Source organism: Solea senegalensis, linkage group LG5, assembly GCF_019176455.1.
Source record: "Solea senegalensis isolate Sse05_10M linkage group LG5, IFAPA_SoseM_1, whole genome shotgun sequence".
Classification (NCBI taxonomy): Eukaryota; Metazoa; Chordata; class Actinopteri; order Pleuronectiformes; family Soleidae; genus Solea; species Solea senegalensis.
Window position 1 is genome coordinate 25,990,639 of NC_058025.1, and position 20,515 is coordinate 26,011,153.

General features: G+C 42.5%; 1 protein-coding gene across 2 annotated transcripts; it reads left to right on the forward strand.

The window, feature by feature from the left end:
* The first annotated feature begins 275 nt into the window (after window positions 1-275).
* On the forward strand, window positions 276-10,557 carry angptl2b (angiopoietin-like 2b). Of its 2 annotated transcripts, none has more exons than XM_044025426.1 (5): window positions 276-775; window positions 5,061-5,958; window positions 8,310-8,503; window positions 9,567-9,837; window positions 9,932-10,557. In XM_044025426.1, exons 2-5 carry the CDS (start codon window positions 5,085-5,087, stop codon window positions 10,129-10,131), a joined length of 1,539 nt encoding a protein of 512 aa, XP_043881361.1. In that variant the 5' UTR covers window positions 276-775; window positions 5,061-5,084; the 3' UTR covers window positions 10,132-10,557. The 2 variants fall into 2 exon arrangements, with proteins under 2 accessions (XP_043881361.1, XP_043881362.1); XM_044025427.1 differs by lacking the exon at window positions 276-775 and adding an exon at window positions 1,982-2,217.
* Window positions 10,558-20,515: the final 9,958 nt, after the last annotated feature.

A 20,515-nucleotide genomic window follows, 5' to 3' on the forward strand; every position in this document is an offset into this window, starting at 1 on the left:
CAGCCCAGGCCAGAAATAGTGGCAAACTGGTGTCCAGGGGGCAGGGGGTCGGAAATTTGAGAACTGTGTGTGTGCTTGTGGATCCCTTTTGTACCATGAGGAAGGAGGAGGGGTGGAGGAGGCAGGCTGTTGCTTTAAACAAGAATGTGTTCATTTTAAGGGCGAGGGGGAGGCTCTGAGCTCAATTTGTCTGCCTACTGAAACACTGCGAGAGTATTTCTCATCATTTAAAAGGCACCAAGGAGGGTGGGTGGGAGAGAGAGAGAGAGAAAGAGAGAGAGAGGTGTAGCTGAGAGAGACAGCCTCTTGGAGCTGTGAGGCAGAAGTGATGGATTCAACCCACAGAAAAGTGACAGTCCTCTCTTAACTGGCCACAGGCAAAATACAACCTGCCTCGGACTCTCACCATTTATCAGGAAACTACCTCCACCGCTCAACTAAAGTTACCAGTTAACTCTTGAAAGTGTTCCAACTTTTCCAAGTGGATTTTGGGGAACAATCTTCTCAATGTTTGCCGGAGAGTTTCTGCTGCTTTTGGGCTAATAATGAAGGTCTTTCAATAACAATTTTTTTTTTTTTTTTAACCTCTTCACTGGTGGAAACAGACTCAAGTGACAAAGAGTGAGTAACTATAGCTGTGCACGCTACAGAAAGGACGCTGGGGTGCAGCTTTCACACTTGGGGATGATTCACTACCAGGAGAGACTTTGATCATCATTGGCAGGCGCACAAGGCAACTGAGGGAGCTTCATCAATTCTAGTCGACGCTTATTTCGTAAGCACTGTGCAACTTTTGAATTTCTCTGTATTATTCACTGCCTTATTCCCGTGCACCCGTCATTCATGTTATGTGAGAAATGCTCGCTCTCTTCATGAGATACAACTTGTTTGTAACATTTCTGATGATGGTGGCGCAATCATGTCATTTTGCCATTCCAACTCTTAAACTGCTGCACTTTACATAATCAGTGCCTTCGAATCTTGAATTAATCAGTTTCCATGGAGCATCCATGATCTGACTCACTGTTTTTTTTGCCAATGGGTATGGATGACTCAGACAGACTTGGTTGGGGAGAGTTTACTTGGGAGCATGAGGATCCTGGAGTGCTATGCTGAATGCTTCGTTACTAAGACGCTAAAGATGTAAAGATGAGATGCAGATCTGCAGGGTGTCTAGATGACGAGTTTTACCTGCCTACCCTAAAACGTGACATTTAGTTGTGAAAAAGAATGAAAGATAAAGTGGCTTCAGGATGTTTCCCCTGGGCTCAAGAGATCAGGGAAGCAGGCAAATGAATCCCATCTTTGTTTCCGTTGCCAGGCTAGTGTTTGGATAAAGCAGCTTTGAGGTAGCGTGCTGGAACTTATCGAAACCATTTCCGAGACCCCCCGCTTCCCTGTCTGAGTCAGCACACGAGTGAGGAACAGACACACCGAGCAGCAAGAGGGACCGGATGAAACCTAACGGAGAGTCAAAAAGAAAAACTCAGCTGCTACTTGAGATTAATTATGTTCCAAAGTGTTGTTAGGCACTCACAAGAATAACATGCTTGAGGACAGAATGAGTTCACCCTCGAGCTAAAGCAATCAGGCAGATTACCATGAGCAAGTTGAATTTGACTCGGATCCAACACATATCAGGTGTCGAGCGGGACATCAACTGGTTCCCAGTGGAGCTGGCACTAATTTGGAATAATTTGGAACTAATTTATTCTGGCTACTGACAAATGAAGTGCTTTGTAGAAGTGTTCTCTCCTGCGGTGGTTGATGATGATGCGTTCAACCAGAAAGTAGGACCATTGGGAACGAAGTGGGTCAGTATGGTCCAGTACTTCTTAAAGGTGCAGCGGGGATGAGGGGAGTAATGGTCGTGTGTCTGGGTGGGTGCAGCGCTCACTTACTGCCACCACCGCTGACTGTGTGTGTGTGTGTGTGTGTGTGTGTGTGTGCGACAGTTCCGTCTAATGAGGTGACGAAGAATGCGAGGAATGCCACGCGCGTGCTGAAATGAGAGGGGCTGGGGAGCAAGACCACAGAAAAGTCTGAGCCAGGTCTGCCCACCTTTGTCCAAAAAGGCTGGAGTTCAACACTGAACACTGGCCAGAGACATTCTGACCGACCTGCTGCACCTGCCTAACGCGTCCACATCTGTGTGAACACAGACCACCTGACGACGATAAAACCAAAATATTCAGCTGTGAATCAGGCACGAAGAACGTACGTAAGAGGAGCTGCCAATCAATGATTTGTCTCCCATCTCAGTTTTAAGAGTTCCACACTCAGTGCCTTAGTTTTTTGGAGGTTTTAAAAAGGAGGAATCAGCTTTGTCTACTTAAATTTAATTCAAGATACTTGTGTCATTGTCTTACCTCTGGCCAACCATTATTTTCTTACCCGTTTCATACCGTGAGGATAATATAGGCCTAAAATTTTACTTCCTACAGCACAGTATTGAATCCTAGAGTGGCATTTCAGCAGTGATGTCGTAGCAATTAGGATGCGATGCAGGTGCGGCCCATATTCATGCAAGTCAAATGAGTTTCAGATGTATTGTAGTTAGGACTACTAAAATTGACTTTTATATAATAATTCACCGCTTTTGACATTCATCTGCAGAAATAATACACCATTTATAATTCAACAGTGCTTCCTGTAAAGCAACCTAAAAAACAGAGGATCCCAACACTGGATACACACGGAGTAAAGCAGCTAAATAAGGGGATGTGCTGTTCATGTTAGCAGGGTTAACCTTCACTTTTCATGGTCTTGAGAAGCTGCTACATGGGGGTCGCGAAGACCGGATGCCGGGTGTCATGTCCACAAGGTGTGCGAGCCACATGTGCGGTAGTACAGTTTTGAAGTAAGCAACAACACGCTCACCTGTACGAACTGTCTGCATCTACTTTGAAAGGCTTGATTCCATTGCTGCAGGAAATATGAACGTTTACCATTTCCCTCCTCTCACTTCCAATTTGCCACAAGTACATGACAAACACCAGTTAATCATTACAGCGATTGGCTGGACAATAGCAGCTTGTTAAAGTGAACTGATGTGAGGACAATCATGAGCTGCGGGGGCTGTCGGAGGAGGCGCCCGTCTGTTGTTCCCTCTGGCAGACAGCGGATGGGTTAATAACAGGCTGTCTATGTCGGGGCAGATGGGACTCTCTCCGGTCCCTGGGAGACTGAGCCCAACAAGTGTTGTTATTTAAACACACACATTGACCAAAAAGCCAAAAAGCTCTTTTACGGACGGGCACATGCAGTGCACGCACGCACACACACACAGACACACACCATCACAGGCTGCAAACATTTTCCCCTCAGCTTTGAAGTGTGGTGAAGCCTAAAGCAGGAGATTCCAGGCTAACGACGTCCACCGTGGTGCTCCTCAGCAGCAGGGGGAGACTGCAGGATTTCTCAGAGACCGAGCTCATGTTCCAGGGTCAGAAACCACAGGAGCCGCTTGCCAACTACAGTCATCAGAACATTACAAAGGAAAGCTTGCTTGATAGATAGCATCAGTAATTTCCTTCAGACTCATTCAGTAGGGACAGGGGAGAACAATTTATTTGCATGTTGTGAAAACTATTGGACATAATTTGCATCCATTACCATTTGCTGAAGTGATGTCATACACCCTGGCTTTGTTAGCGGGATCAGAATCATTAAGGATCTGGATTTATATTCCAGTACAAGATTTAGATACTGTTTTGAGAACTCGGGTATAAGGATCTGACTTTTTCCTGATACAAATATGTGTGTGTTTCCTTCTGGCAAGGAAAAGTATAATGCCAAGAAGGCCAACAGGGTAGAGTGTGCTCCAATAAGATGAAGTGTTTACACATTCTATTCAGATAAAGCCAGAAAGAGCTGAAAGTGCCAGGGACAAGGAGTGCACTGCCTTTCTCTTCTCCATATCTCAAAGCTAATGTGCTGGCAGAAGAACGCCAGAACAAAAAAACGTTTCAGCTCTCTTACCCAGTTTGTTTCTGGACGTCATGTGGTTCGGTCTCTCTCCCAAAGAGATAAATAACGGCAAATGTGTGAGGAAAAGCCGCTGTAAGATGTGCATTTTTTCAAAAAAAACATCAAGCCAATAAAGCTTTGCTCTGATTCGACAGGCTGCTCATCGCTCTGAAGATGTGCTACGCATCTGTAATCTAATACAGCAGCAGGTTTCAAAAACGGTGCCCCCGAGAGTTCAAGGCCGCGTTATCCCTACACAGGAGTCACATTCTCCTCAGCACCGAGCGGTTCCTCAACACTTGTCTACACTAATCCTTCAGCTAAACATCACATTTATTTTAGACCAGGTGGAAAAGAGACTGCAAGACAGAATATGATCCCCAACAATATGTGGAATATTTAATCAGACAGTTACATAACATCCTTAGCTAGGCTCATCGGCATTTATGATGGTTAAGCTTTCAGACTTACAGTCCAATCAGAAACAAAGACAGATATAAATTATTCCTCATTTTGCTAAGGGTTATTGGCAAGGCCAGTGCAACGCAATCAATATTCAAATCAGATCCATGAATAGAATCTGCTTGTGATTCAGATTTTCCATCTGAATCACCGACGTCTGGGCCTGCTGAGGGAGCAGATAGGCGTGTTGCTTTGTGTCAGGCACAAGCAGTGGCATTTGCTGTTCAAGAGAACCCGAACACAGCAAACTTAGCTTAACACCCTCCCCTACCAGCAATATACGGCAGATGACTCAAAAGATCAGGGGTTTTTCAAAGGGTCAGGGGATAGAATTAGAACTTTCAAACAGCATGTATTGGAAAGAAGAACAGAATAAAGGACCATAGACCATATTTTTGGGCAGTGTAATGACCTTGAGGCCTTCGTACACGCCTACTCCTCCTCACAGACCTCCTTCAGGTCTGAAGAACTACACTGATTCCCTGTCAAAATGAAAGAAACTCAATCCCTATGAGCTCTAAATTCTAGAAAAAGGTTGTGTAATGATGCTGACTTCTTATAATGAGCATTCAGTAAAGTTTTTCATTACAACAAAATCATGTTCTCAATTTTCCTATCCATTCCCTCAGGTTTTGTGAGTTGGACACAAACTCATGGAGTCCCCTTTGATGGTCCTGCTGGGGCTCCTCATTTATGGACTAGCTTGTGGTGTCCTGCAGATTCAGGGGAGTCCATCGGAGAGCAGCCATGCCAGGGAGAGGACCCAAGTATTTGAGAGCAGCGAAGATGATTTAGAGAGAGAGTTCCTCTACGCTGGGAGGGGCAAGCGTGCTGCCGCTGACCAGCAGCAGGACAAATGCTCCTATACGTTCATTGTGCCTCAGCAAAAAGTGACTGGAGCCATCTGTGTCAACTCCAAGGAGCCTGAGGCTATGCCGGAGAACCGGGTCAACAAACAGGAGTTGGAGCTTCTAAACGTGGAACTACAGAAACAAAAGAGGCAGATCGAGACCCTGCAACAGTTGGTGGAGGTGGACGGAGGAATCGTCAACGAGGTCAAGCTTCTACGGAAGGAAAGTCGAAACATGAACTCCAGGGTCACTCAGCTGTACATGCAGCTGCTCCATGAGATCATCAGAAAGAGAGACAATGCCCTAGAATTGGCCCAGATGGAGAACAAGATCTTAAACCAAACATCCGAGATGCAGCATCTCACCAGTCGATACAAAGATCTTGAGCACAAGTACCAGCATTTGGCTTCTTTGGCCACGAACCAAACCACTCTCATTGCCCTGATGGAGGAACAGTGCCAGACTCGCCCTCAGCCTCGCCGTGCGCCTGTGCCACAGCCGAGGCCTCAACCGCCACCTCCGCCATCGCCACCTCTTAACAAGCCCTATCAGCCGCCCGTCCTTCCACGAATTACCAACCCAATCAGCAACGAGATCCAGAGCGACCAAAAGTCCCCGCCTCTTCCAACGATGCCCACCGGCACACACAGCCCATCCACCACCGACAAGCCCTCTGGTGAGTCAAAACCAAGTTCAATATGAACCTTTATGCCTTCGCACCAAACAAACCAGTTGCCACTGCGGACAAAGGGGTTGTGTGTCTGAGCCAACAACTGTGAAGCTCTCAATCATTAATCACAAGACAACATCAAGCACCCATTCTTCTGAGCCAATTTCCCACATATTCCCGGAGCAAAAGCTCTACGTGAGAACAGAAATGCTGTTGTCCGCTGCCTTTTGAGATGCATATTATCTAATTGCCACGTTCGGCCCACACAAAGCACATTAGCAGAGTAAACAACATAAACAGATAGCTGCATCCAAGCTCATGGGGCACTTGAACATAAGCTTTATATTAAAGCTTCCAAAGGCCGTTTTGTGGTGTCAGCTCCACTTAATGATCTAATTGCTGTGTTTTTCCTTTCAGAAAAAAATGGATTTTAAAATGTTGGAAAAAAAGAAAAAGACACTACAGCAACCATTCCCGACTACTGGGAGCTTTTTCCATTGACATGTTGTGTTACTGTCTGCCATTTCCACTAGGCTGCATGTGAATGATAGCTTTTGTGTGGAATATTTGAACAGAGGCAATTCCCTCCATGCAGCCACGCAACGAACACCCCGAATGTTACATAAAACATTAGCATGAACAGAGCTCTACACACACACACACACACACAACACAGGGATAGAGGGCAGAAGAGAAAAACCTGAAGGAGGAACACAGAGGGGCAGAGTCTGTGGAAGAGGGGAGGGGAAATGTAGGAACACAAAGAGATACCGGCAGCCAGTGATGTCATTTGTTCCACCGAGCAAGAATCCGTCAAATGTTCCACCAAAGCATCAGGCTTTATCAGGCAGAACAGAGAAGGGCAAAGCAGGGCAGCTCCCTGGCCTGTATCTGCACAACAGAGACATTCCTGAGAGTAAATGGATGGCTGAGGGTGGGCCAAGAGACGGATAATTCACAGTGATTTCATAAAAACAAAAATCAACCTTCAGACCTCTGGTTGGTCTTCTTTTACTGCACCCTTTGTGGGACTCCCTATTCACTTCTTTCGTTTGCATGTGCTATACAGTAAACACCATGTACTCCGTGCCAGCTGGCAAACCACACGAGTGTGACATCTTTAGGTTTTAAACACCGTCACAGCCAATTGAAGCGCCAGAGCCACTAGTTACTCCACAAGTGTTTTTCCACATGTATTTTGGGGTTGGAATGAAATCATAATGACGGAGGCAAAATTATGTTTCACTACAAATCCCAGTGAACCTCTCGTGACCCCGCACAAAATCCAATGGTTATAATACACGGTTATCAATAATCAAACAAGGGCAAGCCTATTCCACTAGCAGCCCACGGGTTACCCGGGTACGGCCCTTTTTTAAATTTTCCTACGGCCCATGAACTCTCTGTCAATGAAGCCGACTTTCAACAGCTCTCATCTGATTTGGGTACGTCTGTACGTCACTTCCTGAGCGAATGTCCCCACTGTTCATATGCAAACAGGTACTATAGTATAGTCAAGTGACGTCATGTCGACCACTGTAATTGTTGACACTACCTAAAACGCCACATGTTCTTGTCTGTTGGTGTGGGATTTAACTTTTGCACCTCTCTTGAACGTCCAACTCTGCTGTCTGGATTTGATTATAATGTCAAATTAAAGTGGAAAAATATGGTGTATGTTTGGCCAATTTGATTCTTTGCTAAAATTGCTATAAACCCTTTTTTTGACAAATGTTCCGTGTGGCCCCTGAAAACACCAGCTATTTTTTTTTTCCCTTTATGGCCTTATGGGATATGTTTCCGTTGAAAATAGAGTTAGTATGATTTAAAATAAATTGAAAGTAACCAAAATAATAATCCTGCAGCGTAAAGTACCACAGACGAACAAAAGTTTGTGCTCCCATTTCAGCAGGACTCCCTCTGCCATCACGCCTGTGTTGCTTTTGGCCGCGCAGCCGGCAGCCATTTCCCTTATGAGAGTAGCAGCCAAAGTCAATTTCTACTGTTGAAATGAAACCCTCTGATGAGAACTGGGGTTCCCTACATGGCAGAGCATAACAGCTCTTTGTGTCACTGGCTTTTTTTCCCCTTTTTGATATGCTGTGGTAAGCAAATGGATTTGCAATTTAAAAAAAAAAAAAAAACTTCATTTATTCCCACTGTTTGGTTGAAAACCTAGTTTCCCTTTATTTGGGATGCCGTGTATGACGGAATGTACCTGCAGTTGTGGGAGTAGATTGGGGGTAGAGTGGTTCTTGTCCTCTTGTATTACGACTCAATGTTTTGTACATTTGCTTTGCGGTTGTGTCTCCAATTAAGAAATGTGACAGTCCCCCATATGCTTTCTCTTGCTCCAGGTCCATTTAAAGATTGCCTGCATGCTCTGGAAGACGGCCACACTGGCAGCGGCATGTACCTGGTGAAGCCAGCAAACGCCAACCGGCTTATGCAGGTGTGGTGTGACCAGAGACATGACCCCGGAGGCTGGACCGTGATCCAAAGGAGGGTGGATGGCTCCGTCAATTTTTTCAGGAACTGGGAGACGTACAAGGTGCGACAGTCTCACGCCAAATCCAGGAACTTCATGGTCTGGATTTCTCTAACGTTGCTTAGAGACTAACCAGATGTTAACTTATGACAAGGCAGTTACTAGTTCCACAGCAATCATGAACCCATGAATTTCATCAGTTAGTCTTTCTAAAATGACTGTAGAGCAAAATCACCCAGATAAAAATGAGGGTTGTGTCAGGAAGGTCATAGTACGGTAGAGGATTAGGGCCACACAGAAAAAAAATATGAGTTCTGACTTTAAACTCAGAATTCTGACTTTAGGAATTCTAAGAATAAAGTCAGAATTCTCAGTTTAAAGTTAGAATTCTGAGTTTAAAGTTAGAATTCTGAGTTTAAAGTTAGAATTCTGAGTTTAAAGTTAGAATTCTGAGTTTAAAGTCAGAAATTCTCAGAAATTCTGAGTTTAAAGTCAGAACTCAAATATCTGTTTCCTATGTGGCCCTAATCCGTGGCATAGAGAGGGAGGAGCCAAAAGAGAAAACAAATCTTAAATGCCTAGTTGCTGGTTCTGGTGGAAAAAGCAGTTCATTGGTAATCTGTTGTTTACAGGCCAGAAGTTTAACAAGGGTCCTGATTAAATCTTAGCTGAGGGCAACAATGGAGACATTTCCATGATTTTTACAAAAACCTTTAAACCACATGAGATCTGAAATAGCATGTGTAAACACGTCCAATGGGGTGTTTCCATGACTCAAAGCATGTGTAGGGCAGTGGAGACCACAAGCAGAACAAAGCAGGGTCGAATGACTGCATGCACTCTCCGGCTGTGTTTTTAATCAACAAAATAATAATATAAATGTGGATGCTCAACACAAGCTGTAAACTACACTCAGTGGGTCCATTTATAATAATAGTGTTCCTTCACAATTAACAACCCCACAGAGGAGCCAAACTCCTAATTACCTCCAGAGAACGAGCAATGACACTAAATTATCCACACATTCACAATAACTGCCCGGGCAAAGCTTTGCAGCGAGGATTCAAGAACTATTTCGTAACGCTCCTGAATCTGATAGTGTTCTTCTCATCACTGCAATTCACAGCAAGGTTTTGGCAATATCGATGGAGAGTACTGGCTGGGCCTGGAGAACATCTACTGGCTGACAAACCAGGCAAACTACAAGCTGCTGGTCACGCTGGAGGACTGGTCTGGCAGGAAGGTATTCGCCGAGTACGCCAGCTTTAGAGTGGAGCCCGAGGCCGACTTCTACAAGTTAAGGGTGGGCCGCTACCACGGCAACGCCGGCGACTCTCTGACCTGGCATAACGGAAAACAGTTCACAACACTAGACAGAGACCATGACGCTTATACAGGTAAAAACCTCAATAACTGGCCAATTATGGGAATGATTACAATGCATGCTGCCTTTTCTAACCACTGTATTTATTTTTAATTTATGTTTCGTAGGCAATTGTGCCCACTACCAGAAGGGAGGCTGGTGGTACAACTCTTGCGCGCATTCAAACTTGAATGGCGTTTGGTACAGAGGAGGACACTACCGCAGCAGATACCAAGATGGAGTCTACTGGGCGGAGTTCAGAGGAGGAGCCTACTCGCTCAAGAAAGTGATCATGATGATCCGTCCGAACCCAAACACCTTCCACTAAGCGTCCTCTGAACAGACACTGTACTGTATCTCTCACTAAAAAAAAAACAACAACAACATGGCAGCAGTGAACATCTAAGCAAACACGATCTCCTTTGTTTACGCGGCACCAGGCGAAGACAGGCGACAAAGACGGATCGTTTTTGAAAGTGCAATATCGAACCATCAGACTGAAATTCTGGTACCTTAGTGATGCTCGGGTCAGGAAACTTTTAAAACTCACACCTAATTCAAAGCAGACCAACAACCCACACATTTAGCAATCCTTGAAATACTTCACGATTAGCATTTAGCTTTGTATTACAAGAAGGGCTACTATTTTTGAAAAACTGTGCTTCCCAACCTCAGTTTGCAGAAATATCTGCATTCTTTTTTACTTACATGCCCACCAGTGACACTTGGTCCGATCCTTGGGCCGAGGCTCGAAACTGCAACGCTAATTCCGCACTTTTTAGACCCACTTGTAGGGGGGGCGGGACCTCATTCCCAGAATGTAAACAGTGTCCTCCATCTTTGCTCCTGTTAGCGTAACTGATTTGCACCAATTAGCATTTAGCTTTGTATTATTAGAATAGGGCAAGTATTTTCGACAGATTGTGTTTCCCCTGAGTTGAGAAATATCTTCATTATTTTCTTTGTTACGTGACAAAAAAGAATGAAGATATTTCTGGACTCAGGAGAAACTGAGGTTGGGAAGCAAAAGAATACTACCCCTCGACCCCAACAGATCACCATTGTGCCTCAAATGTAAGTTAACAAGTGGGACATACATATATACACTGCTTCTGGAGCTGACCAAGAATATCAAAGTATCTAAGCAAGTGACAGCAATATTTAAACACAAGATATGTAAAGATCCGGCCAGGTTCTATTGGGGCTGCCACCTTTGAATAGAGTTATGGATGTGAAAAGATCAAAATGACTCAATAAACTCTTGTTTTTGGCCAGAAAATGTATATTATTTAATTGGATTAGTGAGAAACCTCCCACTGTAACTCAGTGGTACAAAGCCATTTTTAGAGTTTTTCCTATGGAATGACTAAGTGCCAAATTAAAAAGGAAATGACAACACTTTTATGGACATATGGCGGCCTCTAATGGATTATCTGCCTAAGGATCTAAGTGAAATAATCCAGGTACAAGGATTTTTCTTTTCTTTCCATTTTCTACTTTATTTGAATTGTGCTTATTCATTTTCTCCCGGAGCTCACACCACTACTTAATGATGTATGCTTTGTTGATATGTAAATTCAGAAAAGGAAATAAAATCTGATTATTAAAAAATACCCCTATTCTAGTAATACAAAGCTAAAATCAAATTGGTGAAGTATTCCTTTAAGCTTTAAATATCTTATTATAGAACTACAATGATCAGGGGGTCTCACTTAAAGCACAATAATTTGACAAAATAAACAATCTATGCCAAACTATGTGGATATTTGAATTGGACAAGAAAAGAAAAAAGAACACATGCATGAATACATGTATACTGTAGAGAAAGATTTAGATCTAAACAAAAAGCAGTCCACCCAGAACCCGGCCGACCACGGGGGCTCGCGGGTTTCTGGGTGGACCGGCGCATCACGATGGTACCTTCTGACAATTGAACTAATTTGCACAGTGTCACGCAGTTGCTCTGACCTTCGACTCAGTAAAGACATGTGCTATTGCTCTATTGCTCAGGAGTCTTTTTTTAAATACACTGTCGATGATACAACACGAACCTGCTCTTGTGACAGTGGTTTTATTTCATCAGAGTGAGAAATACAATGTGAAGAGAGAAAAAAACAAAAAACAGATTATAACTCAGTTAAGCAGCTTTGAGCGCGAGAGAGTATGTATGTATGCAGAAGTGTGTTTTGTTTTTTTTTTGCTTTTTTTGCCGCGAGCAGCAAAAGAGGTCGACACAGGAAAAAAAAAAAGTATCCGGTGACTTAGTTTCTTCTACGTTCTTCAAATGTAACTGATAGGGAGAGGATGAGTTGTTGTTGGTCAATATTCAGGATTTTACCTACAATAAAATCTACTGTAAAAACATGGCCATTTAAAAACATATCATAAAGTCAAAGTGCTGACACCACTAAATCATTATTAGTCAAAATATTAGTCAGTTTACATAATTTTTTTTTCCTTTTTTAATACTTGTTCCGAACTCTCAAATGTAGCAGGTATTCGCCAATTTGCTTGTGTAAACCAAGCACTGTATTTACTGTATAAATCTAGCAGGTTTGTTGATGTCAACAGATCCGGAACATTGCGTTTGTACATAAGATATTTGTAATATAAAGGGTATTAAAACTTGTTATGTCATTAATAATTTGCAATAAAACATGTACAGCTTGTGTGCTCTTCCCTTTTTGTACCTCCAAGTCAAAATAAGACTAACTAGTAGCCATAACACCTACCAACCAAGTAACATCCTGTGTTTTAAAGCTAACATTTGATATAAATGACATGTTTAAAGCACCAAAAGAGCTAAAATTGAGTTCCAAAGACATGTGGCCATAAATGAAGTAGCTGTGCTCGCTCTCGCGGGGGGTGGGGGGGTTCGCGACAGCTGCGAGCAAATATCTTGGGACTCGGCCTAAATGGTGACAGAGGAGACTGCTTGTGTTTACTCGTGGACAAGATGCAAGATACTGATGAGGTAACTAAAGAAATGGGGGGGGTTTCTGTTTCTGAGAGATTAACGGGACACAAACTATCACTCACCCACCGCTCGCTCCATCTGTACCTGGTGGGAGGACGGCGTCCGCCGCTGGTGTTTACGCCGAGAGATGAGGGAGACATCGCGGCATCACATTTTTTAGATGTCTGCGGAAAGTCCGACCCGTCTCCACTTCACACAGGTCCGTCGACAGATCACTGCGGGCAGATTACGATTTTAAAAAATACATGAATGCACAAATAATGTGACATACAGCTCCTTCAATACAATTTATTTAATGCTAATATACATTGTTTTAGAGAAATCTTAAATGAGAGTAAGAAGATAGTTTGGTTATATGCAGTCACGATTCTATTCATAATTGATTCATTGAGTAACTGTTTGGTCCATAAAATGTCAGAAACCTGGAAATGATGAAAATGATTCCGTTTTAATGATTTATTTGCTTTTAATGGAGCAGAGGAACCAGAAAGTATTCACATTTAAGAAGCAGAAACAATCAGAAGTCTTATTTTTCCTGTAAACCTGCGATAAAAAACAACTTTTCTAAAGTGCTGGAGCAAATACAACGCTTTTATTATGAAAAACAACATGATGTGTGCGTTACCGCTCGAAATCCAAACCTGATTTAATAAAAGCATGTCTCGAACACAATCGCTAACGTCACGCGCAGTGATTGCACATAAAGTCCGTGCTCTGAGGAATGACAAATGAAATGTGACAGGCTTGTAAAACTAATGCATCCAGCAGCTTCCTCCAGTGACAGACGGCAGAATCCGCCGTAGATTCACAGCGTGTCAATGACATTTCCACAGGCAGCTGCGAAATAAAGCCAACGGGATTTTTACACAACAATAAACCCAGCTCCATTAATGTCAAATATTCCAACGGATTCGAGTCGGAGGAGGTTTTTAAAGGTTTAGCGAGGACTCGGAAATCAAGGGAGTATGAATTCCTGTGACTGACATCTTTAAAAGGACAAAGTGAAACGGTGTAAAGAGACCAATTATCAGCCGAGCAAAACGTGGCGTGTTCCGTTAAATCCCTCGGTCGAAATAAAAGTTAACATAGCATGTTAGCATCTTCTGCTGCCAATGTGAAGATGGATGCTTCTGTGGCGGAGGCCAACACACTACATTAAAAGTGACAAACTCTGGCTGCTAAAAGTGGCTCGTAAGTCAAATGCTAACAAGCTTTCTTTCCCGTTCAAGAGGATTTGAATGGGACAAAGGAAGACATTCATCACTGTGACCGACAACGGGTCAGTAAACTGCACTTTGAACCAATTGTGCACTCTGTAGGTCGGCACCTTTTGTAGCGACTGCATGTACAAAAAAAAACCCTCTTTAAATCTGCTTTATGAATTAAACGCAATTGTGGTAAAGCGGAGGATGATGTTTCATCGTCTCCATAAACAGAGACGACCGTCTCTGGATGCCGCGTACGTCTGAGGACTCACCGCGATGGAAAACCTTCAGTAAGGGTGGCCTGCGCAGCCCCCACTCCTCAACCAACATGGAAAACCAGGAGCTGACACAGTGCTCGCTCAGCACAAATGGGAACCGCATTTCCTGAGACTCCAAACCTGAACCTTTAGATGGGCCTGTATTGTTGTTTCACGTCTGCAGAAGTCCACTTCCATTTTGGACTTAACCTGTGTGCCCTCACACACAGTTTTCACTCCTTCACCTTTTCGGTACAACGTGCTCATACCAAAGAGAAGCCACTGCACACCATGGATCTCTCCGTGGGGAATTGAACCACAAGATTCCACTGTGGGCAAATGTCGACACCCACCCAAGTGAGCTGTACATGCTACACATGTGACGACTCATAGATTACATAGAATTTGTTCATTTTTTTTAATACCGTGTGACAATGGCCAGTACAGCAACTAAATATTAGAGCGCCAACCACTGCACATTTATCTTCATAAATGACTCATCTGTCAATTAAACAACAAACTATTCCAATTCAACAAGGTTAAAAACTGGAGAGCTTGTGCTGATTTTCAAACAAAAACCAATGAATCAATTATCAAAACAGTTCAGTCATGGATTAATCACTGCAGCCCCGCAGATTATGACGAATGACAATGTAAGTGCGTTGGATTCAAAACACAACAGTCACCTCTTAAAGGAGGAAAGCCATCAAAACACATCTTATGCCAACAGTAACCATGAAATCATAACCGTCTCTCTGTCAACCTCAGTGTCAGCGCTCCATATTTCCATCATAAATCACAACAAACACTGAGGTCACTGCACTCGCGTTCTCGACTTCTGGATCACTTTTTGTGTCCGAATCTATGAAATCCGGCAACAGTGACTCGATCGCCGTTGAGCCCAGGAAACACAAATCAGTGGGATTAATCAAAATGCTAACGTTACAGAGCCACTGCTTCAAACCCATTCCCACTGCTGCTGCATGATTATTTAAATGCACATGGTTGTTATTAAGAAATGCTTCAAAATAGAAACACATAATGTGGTCAACCTTCCCTCGGGGAGAATAGTCACTTCATTGTTTATTACTTACATAGTGGAGCTATTGAGGTTTTTTTTTTTTCCATTTTCCAAAAGCCCAGCATTTGAACTGATTTCCAAATGTGGAGATGTGCAGATTTACTTGTAACGTTGCAGCCGCATGCCATGACCACTGTTTCATGTTCTTCCAGAAAGTCTGACTTCTCTCCTGGGAACTTCCAGGAAATCTCTCAGGGATGAGGAGTGGAATATTTTTCTTAGTACAATGGAAATTTTATTTTTTATTTTTTTTTATTTTTATTTTTTTAAGTATTACTGTGGTTTTTCCAGTGTTGCAAACATTATCTGCTTTAACAAAGTCTTAGTAAGGTATATTTGTGGTTTAACCAGTACAAATCTTTCCCAGTTAGTGTAATTTACTGCATCCTTGGGGGACAGGACAGTGATGCTTCAATTTTTCCATGTGCAGCTTGTGAACTTCTTAAACTGTTCACTCTTCATTTTCAGCTCTATCAATAATTGCGTACAGATGTGGGACAGAGAAGCACACATGCAACCTTCACTGCTCTCTGGCACTAGTGGGATAAATCCATCCAAAATCACACATTTAAACTATGCAGACAATCCCAAAAACAAAAAAGGTGGAACAATCTAAAATCAATTCTCAAAATGCATGTCTGTCATTAAAATATTGACATGACTGTTACCCGGTTTAAACTCCAGATTCAAACTGGATACAGGTCACCATTCAATGCCAGGTGTTGATTGTGTGGTCGCGGTTATCGCGTGCACAGAAACACAGAAACAGCAGTAATCTCCATAACTATTACTGGCCCGTGAGTCAAACTGACTGGAGCATAGTTCAGCTCCAGTACAACGGGCTGACGTAGTTTTAATAAAGGGAAAATATGAACAACATGAATAGGCTTATACCAGGAAAAGGAGTGGTTTCTCTCAATCTGACAAATGTTCCTCTCCCTGGATTCTGGTCACCATGCCAACTAAGCTCATGCCTATTCAGCTAAGCTTTTTATTCACCCCGAACTTCATTTAGCACAGGTGTTATCGTTTTAGGCGATATACAAGTCATTCATCAGAGATCCTTATAATGAAATAACAAATTGGTTTTTTTTTTTCCCCCCCTCTGATGTTTGCTGCATGACAAATGGAGAACGATTCATTTCCATTTCAAAACTGTCAGATATTAATTTGTCTTTTAACAAACGCCCTTTGACACAAGTGTACAGAGGCCCAGAGGGGACATGGAAGAAGAAGAGAAAGGAGGAAGCTATGCGAGTAAATGCTAGTGTAGCGTTCCGAAGTGTAAAGGGCTTCTAAAGTCACTCTTTTCTGCTGACAAAAAAACTCAAGAACATAATACTCTTTGGAGCTGAGCAACACTCCATTTCTTTGTTATTCTCCGTGCTGTAACCTTCAATATTATCCAGCTGCAGCCCCGGAGAACAACACCACCCTGGCGTGACAACAACACCATGGCGTGACGGAAGTACTCTGGTGTGACAGAAGATTTTACCGAATTTTAGATTTATTTGTTTATTTTTATTTCACCGTTCAAACAATAACAAATAAAACGCTTTATTGTCATGTCAGAAACCATTTTTTAAGATGTTGGAGGTTCTGTGTTGCTTAAAATTGTAATAAAAGATTATTTATTGTAATCAAACGCTTTAAAATGTCGCAGGCCGGACGTCATGAGTGCTGTACGCTATGGCGTATATATAAATTGGTTGATGTTTTGCTTCAAAACAGCAAAGGTTCCTTGTTTCTTCCTTCATATAGGCTAGGCCTAGCTAGTTTAGCAGCTGGATGCTACTCGCGAACTCTCCAACGACAACGACGTCGCCTCGCTGTGACGTCACACCCGCGCAAGGCTTACACTAGCCTGGTAAGAAAAGGTACATTCATGTAACTGCTTTTCTTAAACCTTAATATATTACAACAATGTACAATTTATCACGTAGAGTTTATTTTAATTAATCCAAGAGTCTAGATGTTCTATATTTCCGCGCAGAGACACAATATGAAATTATAAACTCAAATAATTGACTAAAACCATGTACTTTGACTTGAAAGATGATCATGACAGTGGACATTCGCCGGTTAGCTTCGGTTAGAGATCGTTAGCAGAAGCACGTTCGCCTTAGTGGAACCAAATAAACACACGTTTGTGACGCTGCAGCAGCGACGAAAGGCACCAAAAATCCACACAAACATTTCTCCCGTCGCTTTCTTCAAACGAGCAAAAGCACAGAAATGTTTTCTTACCTTGTGTCTTTACTTCACGGCCTCTGGTGTTCGTTCACCTGTGTCCTGCAGCACATGCACCTCACACACGAGGGCGCTGTGGCGCTAAGAGTCTGCCCTCTGCTTCTTCTTCCTTCCTGTAGCAACTTGAGTTAATGTTCATTACACATGACTATTATTATTGTACACCAATTCTAAGAAGGTTCCTAGTATAGGACGGCTTATATGCAGAGAAAGACGTTCCCTAAGGGAATTAATAAAGTATATAAAAATAAAAAACAATTTAATTAGCCCAAAGTGGTTTTAATGTTCATATAATAATACAAGAAAAAGAAAAAAACAAACTAAAATTGTAAAATTAAAATTAACAAAAACGAGTTAACCAAGTAAAGTAAATAAAAGTACATACACAATTTTACATACAATGTTGGTTTAGTGTCATTAGTTGGTTAATCTGTGTTAATCTGGGTTTAAAGGCATGGGAACATGTAGAGTACAGCTCGCAGGCATAAAAGATGAATCTGACACCAAAAACAATGGGAAAATGAATATAAAACAACATGATCTTTTCTGAAAAGTGCGTCATTGTTTAAAAAAAACTTTGTCACATAAATATATCATGGAAAATAACTACACTAGTAGCATAAAATGAAAAGTAGCCCAAGAGAAAGTTAAATTTCAACGTAAAACGTGATTGAATGTGCAACAGCAAGTGGAAAACTCTCGTCTCCACCCTTTAATCCCAAATCCCTCAACACTGTCACATAATTTGTTCCTGTCTTCTCGTTTAACTCCGTCTATTCTTTCATTTCTGTACTTGAATACTCTGTGGATGTACTACTGGTGACATCACAGGCCGCCCTGACCTTTGAGCTCCCCGCTGGTTTGTCGCGACATCAACAAGAGTTAAACAAAGTTGAACAGGAGTGAAGACGACGATCCCTCTGAAAGTGCACATTAACGTTCGTGTACGTCAGCGATTCACTTCCACGCAGCTGTCACTGAGAGCCACACTACATCATAGCCATAGAATGCAGCTAAAGACCCCTTGTGGAAACATGGCTGCCTCGGGTTTCCTGGCATTGTATTTTGTGGCTCTGTAAACACTCATATTCCGCTGCACTGAGCAATTTTGCATATTATTTTAGGATCGGATGTCCGTGCAGCCCCCCCTCCTCCCTTTTAATGCTGTCATTTCAACAATTCATGCAGTTTATTGTAACTCTCTGCAGTGGGTGATGCTCATTTGACATTGTGCTGCTGAGTAGCGTGTCATGTCGCATTACTGAGATTGTTTGTCCCTGAATTACACATGAAATTGTCCTAATTGAGGTTGGAGTGAAGCTGCAGCAGCAACCTTATAGCAGAGCAAGAAACTATTTGGAGAAAATGTCAGTGGAGCATATAGCCGGGCCAGTTTTGTGGTTTATTAGTCATTTGGCTCCCTCACGGTCCTACGGTGTGTTTTTTTTTTTTTGTCAAAGCCACAGACACTAGTGAGACTGCAGGAGGCTGCTGCACAGCTGCCACTTTACGAATATAAAGTGGCCTTTTAGATGTTTTTTTAACACAGTGGGGACAGAAGCTGTAACACAGCTGAGGGTTGGTCTGAGACTTCGACTCAGGAGCCTTTCGGCTAATAAATTACATTTATTGCCAGCCATAGGAGACCAGAGCGATTTATTATTTTATTCTCAGCCACTTGGCCTCTGATTGTAGCATATGTCCTACTTTCCACGTGCACCGTGTGTCGAGAAATAGATCATGCAGGAGGACGCTTTATTTTTAGACAATTTTAATCAAGCAAAATGTAAATATTTTTCCCATCAGTGGCATTTTTTTTAGTTAAATTAGCCAAGTAATATTTATATTAGTTGAATTAAACAATGGCCGAGTAATGCTGAGTCGCATCACACTTCACATTTGGGTTAACCCGCACTGAGGACAAGTCTTTAAGGTTGACTTGCTATTCTCTGGCTCCCTCTGGAGGCTCAACGCTGCACTTACACGAGACGTTATTGCACCATTCTCAATTCCATACAAGCCAACTGTATAATAAACAAGATACTTAAAGGATAATTAGAACATTATGCACTCGATGGATTCAATGTGGTTTTTTTTTTTTATAAATTCTCATGCACAAAAACAGAAATAAATCCACTTGCGAGACTCAAAAAAGACAAACCGGAGCCAAATCAGCGTCTTTATTTTTTATAAACGCAATATTCTATTGACATTTTTTTTTTTTAATATAATAAAAAAGCAATTTACAAGCTGTAAGAACCAAAATGAAGCAGCACATAATGATTATGAGTAAAATATATAATTTGAATATATTTCCATTTCATGCTATAAAATAAAAATTCAATAAATGGCATTAGATACAACATCAGCTCTAGCTAGCTTCATTTACTTCATAGTTGTACAAAACAGTAGAGTTCTGAGGTTCACAGTTGGGTTGTGAGGTTGTGTGTAGAGTGGACGAAACAAGAGTTAGGGCCTTTCTGCTGCCATGGTTCACTCCGCGCTCTCTACCGCTCCCCAAGCTTCGGCTCTGTGGAAAATATGGGCTCATTGAGACCTTGAGGCAGAATGTCTGGAAACCACTGACTGAGGACTTGTTTCCCCACCTGAAGAGAAGTGCACAATTATACTACGGACATGTTATGTATGTCCAATGAGACCACTTAAACACTATATACCCTGAGTTCTAAGTTTGTTTGTTTTTTTGCCATGTCACCAAATATGAGCCAGAGACGTTATAGTGCAGGATCTAGGACGTCGTCAGAGGAACGGGGACAAGAGCTCGACTGAAAACGTCCCCTCTCGTCCTCAACAGCTACAGTCTCAGTGCCTGAGGAGCTAATGGAGACCACTGAACCGCAACATGACCAACAGACAGCCCGCTCCTAAAGAGTGGCCATTATAGCCCAAAAATCCCTTTCATTATTAAAACACAGCTGAAC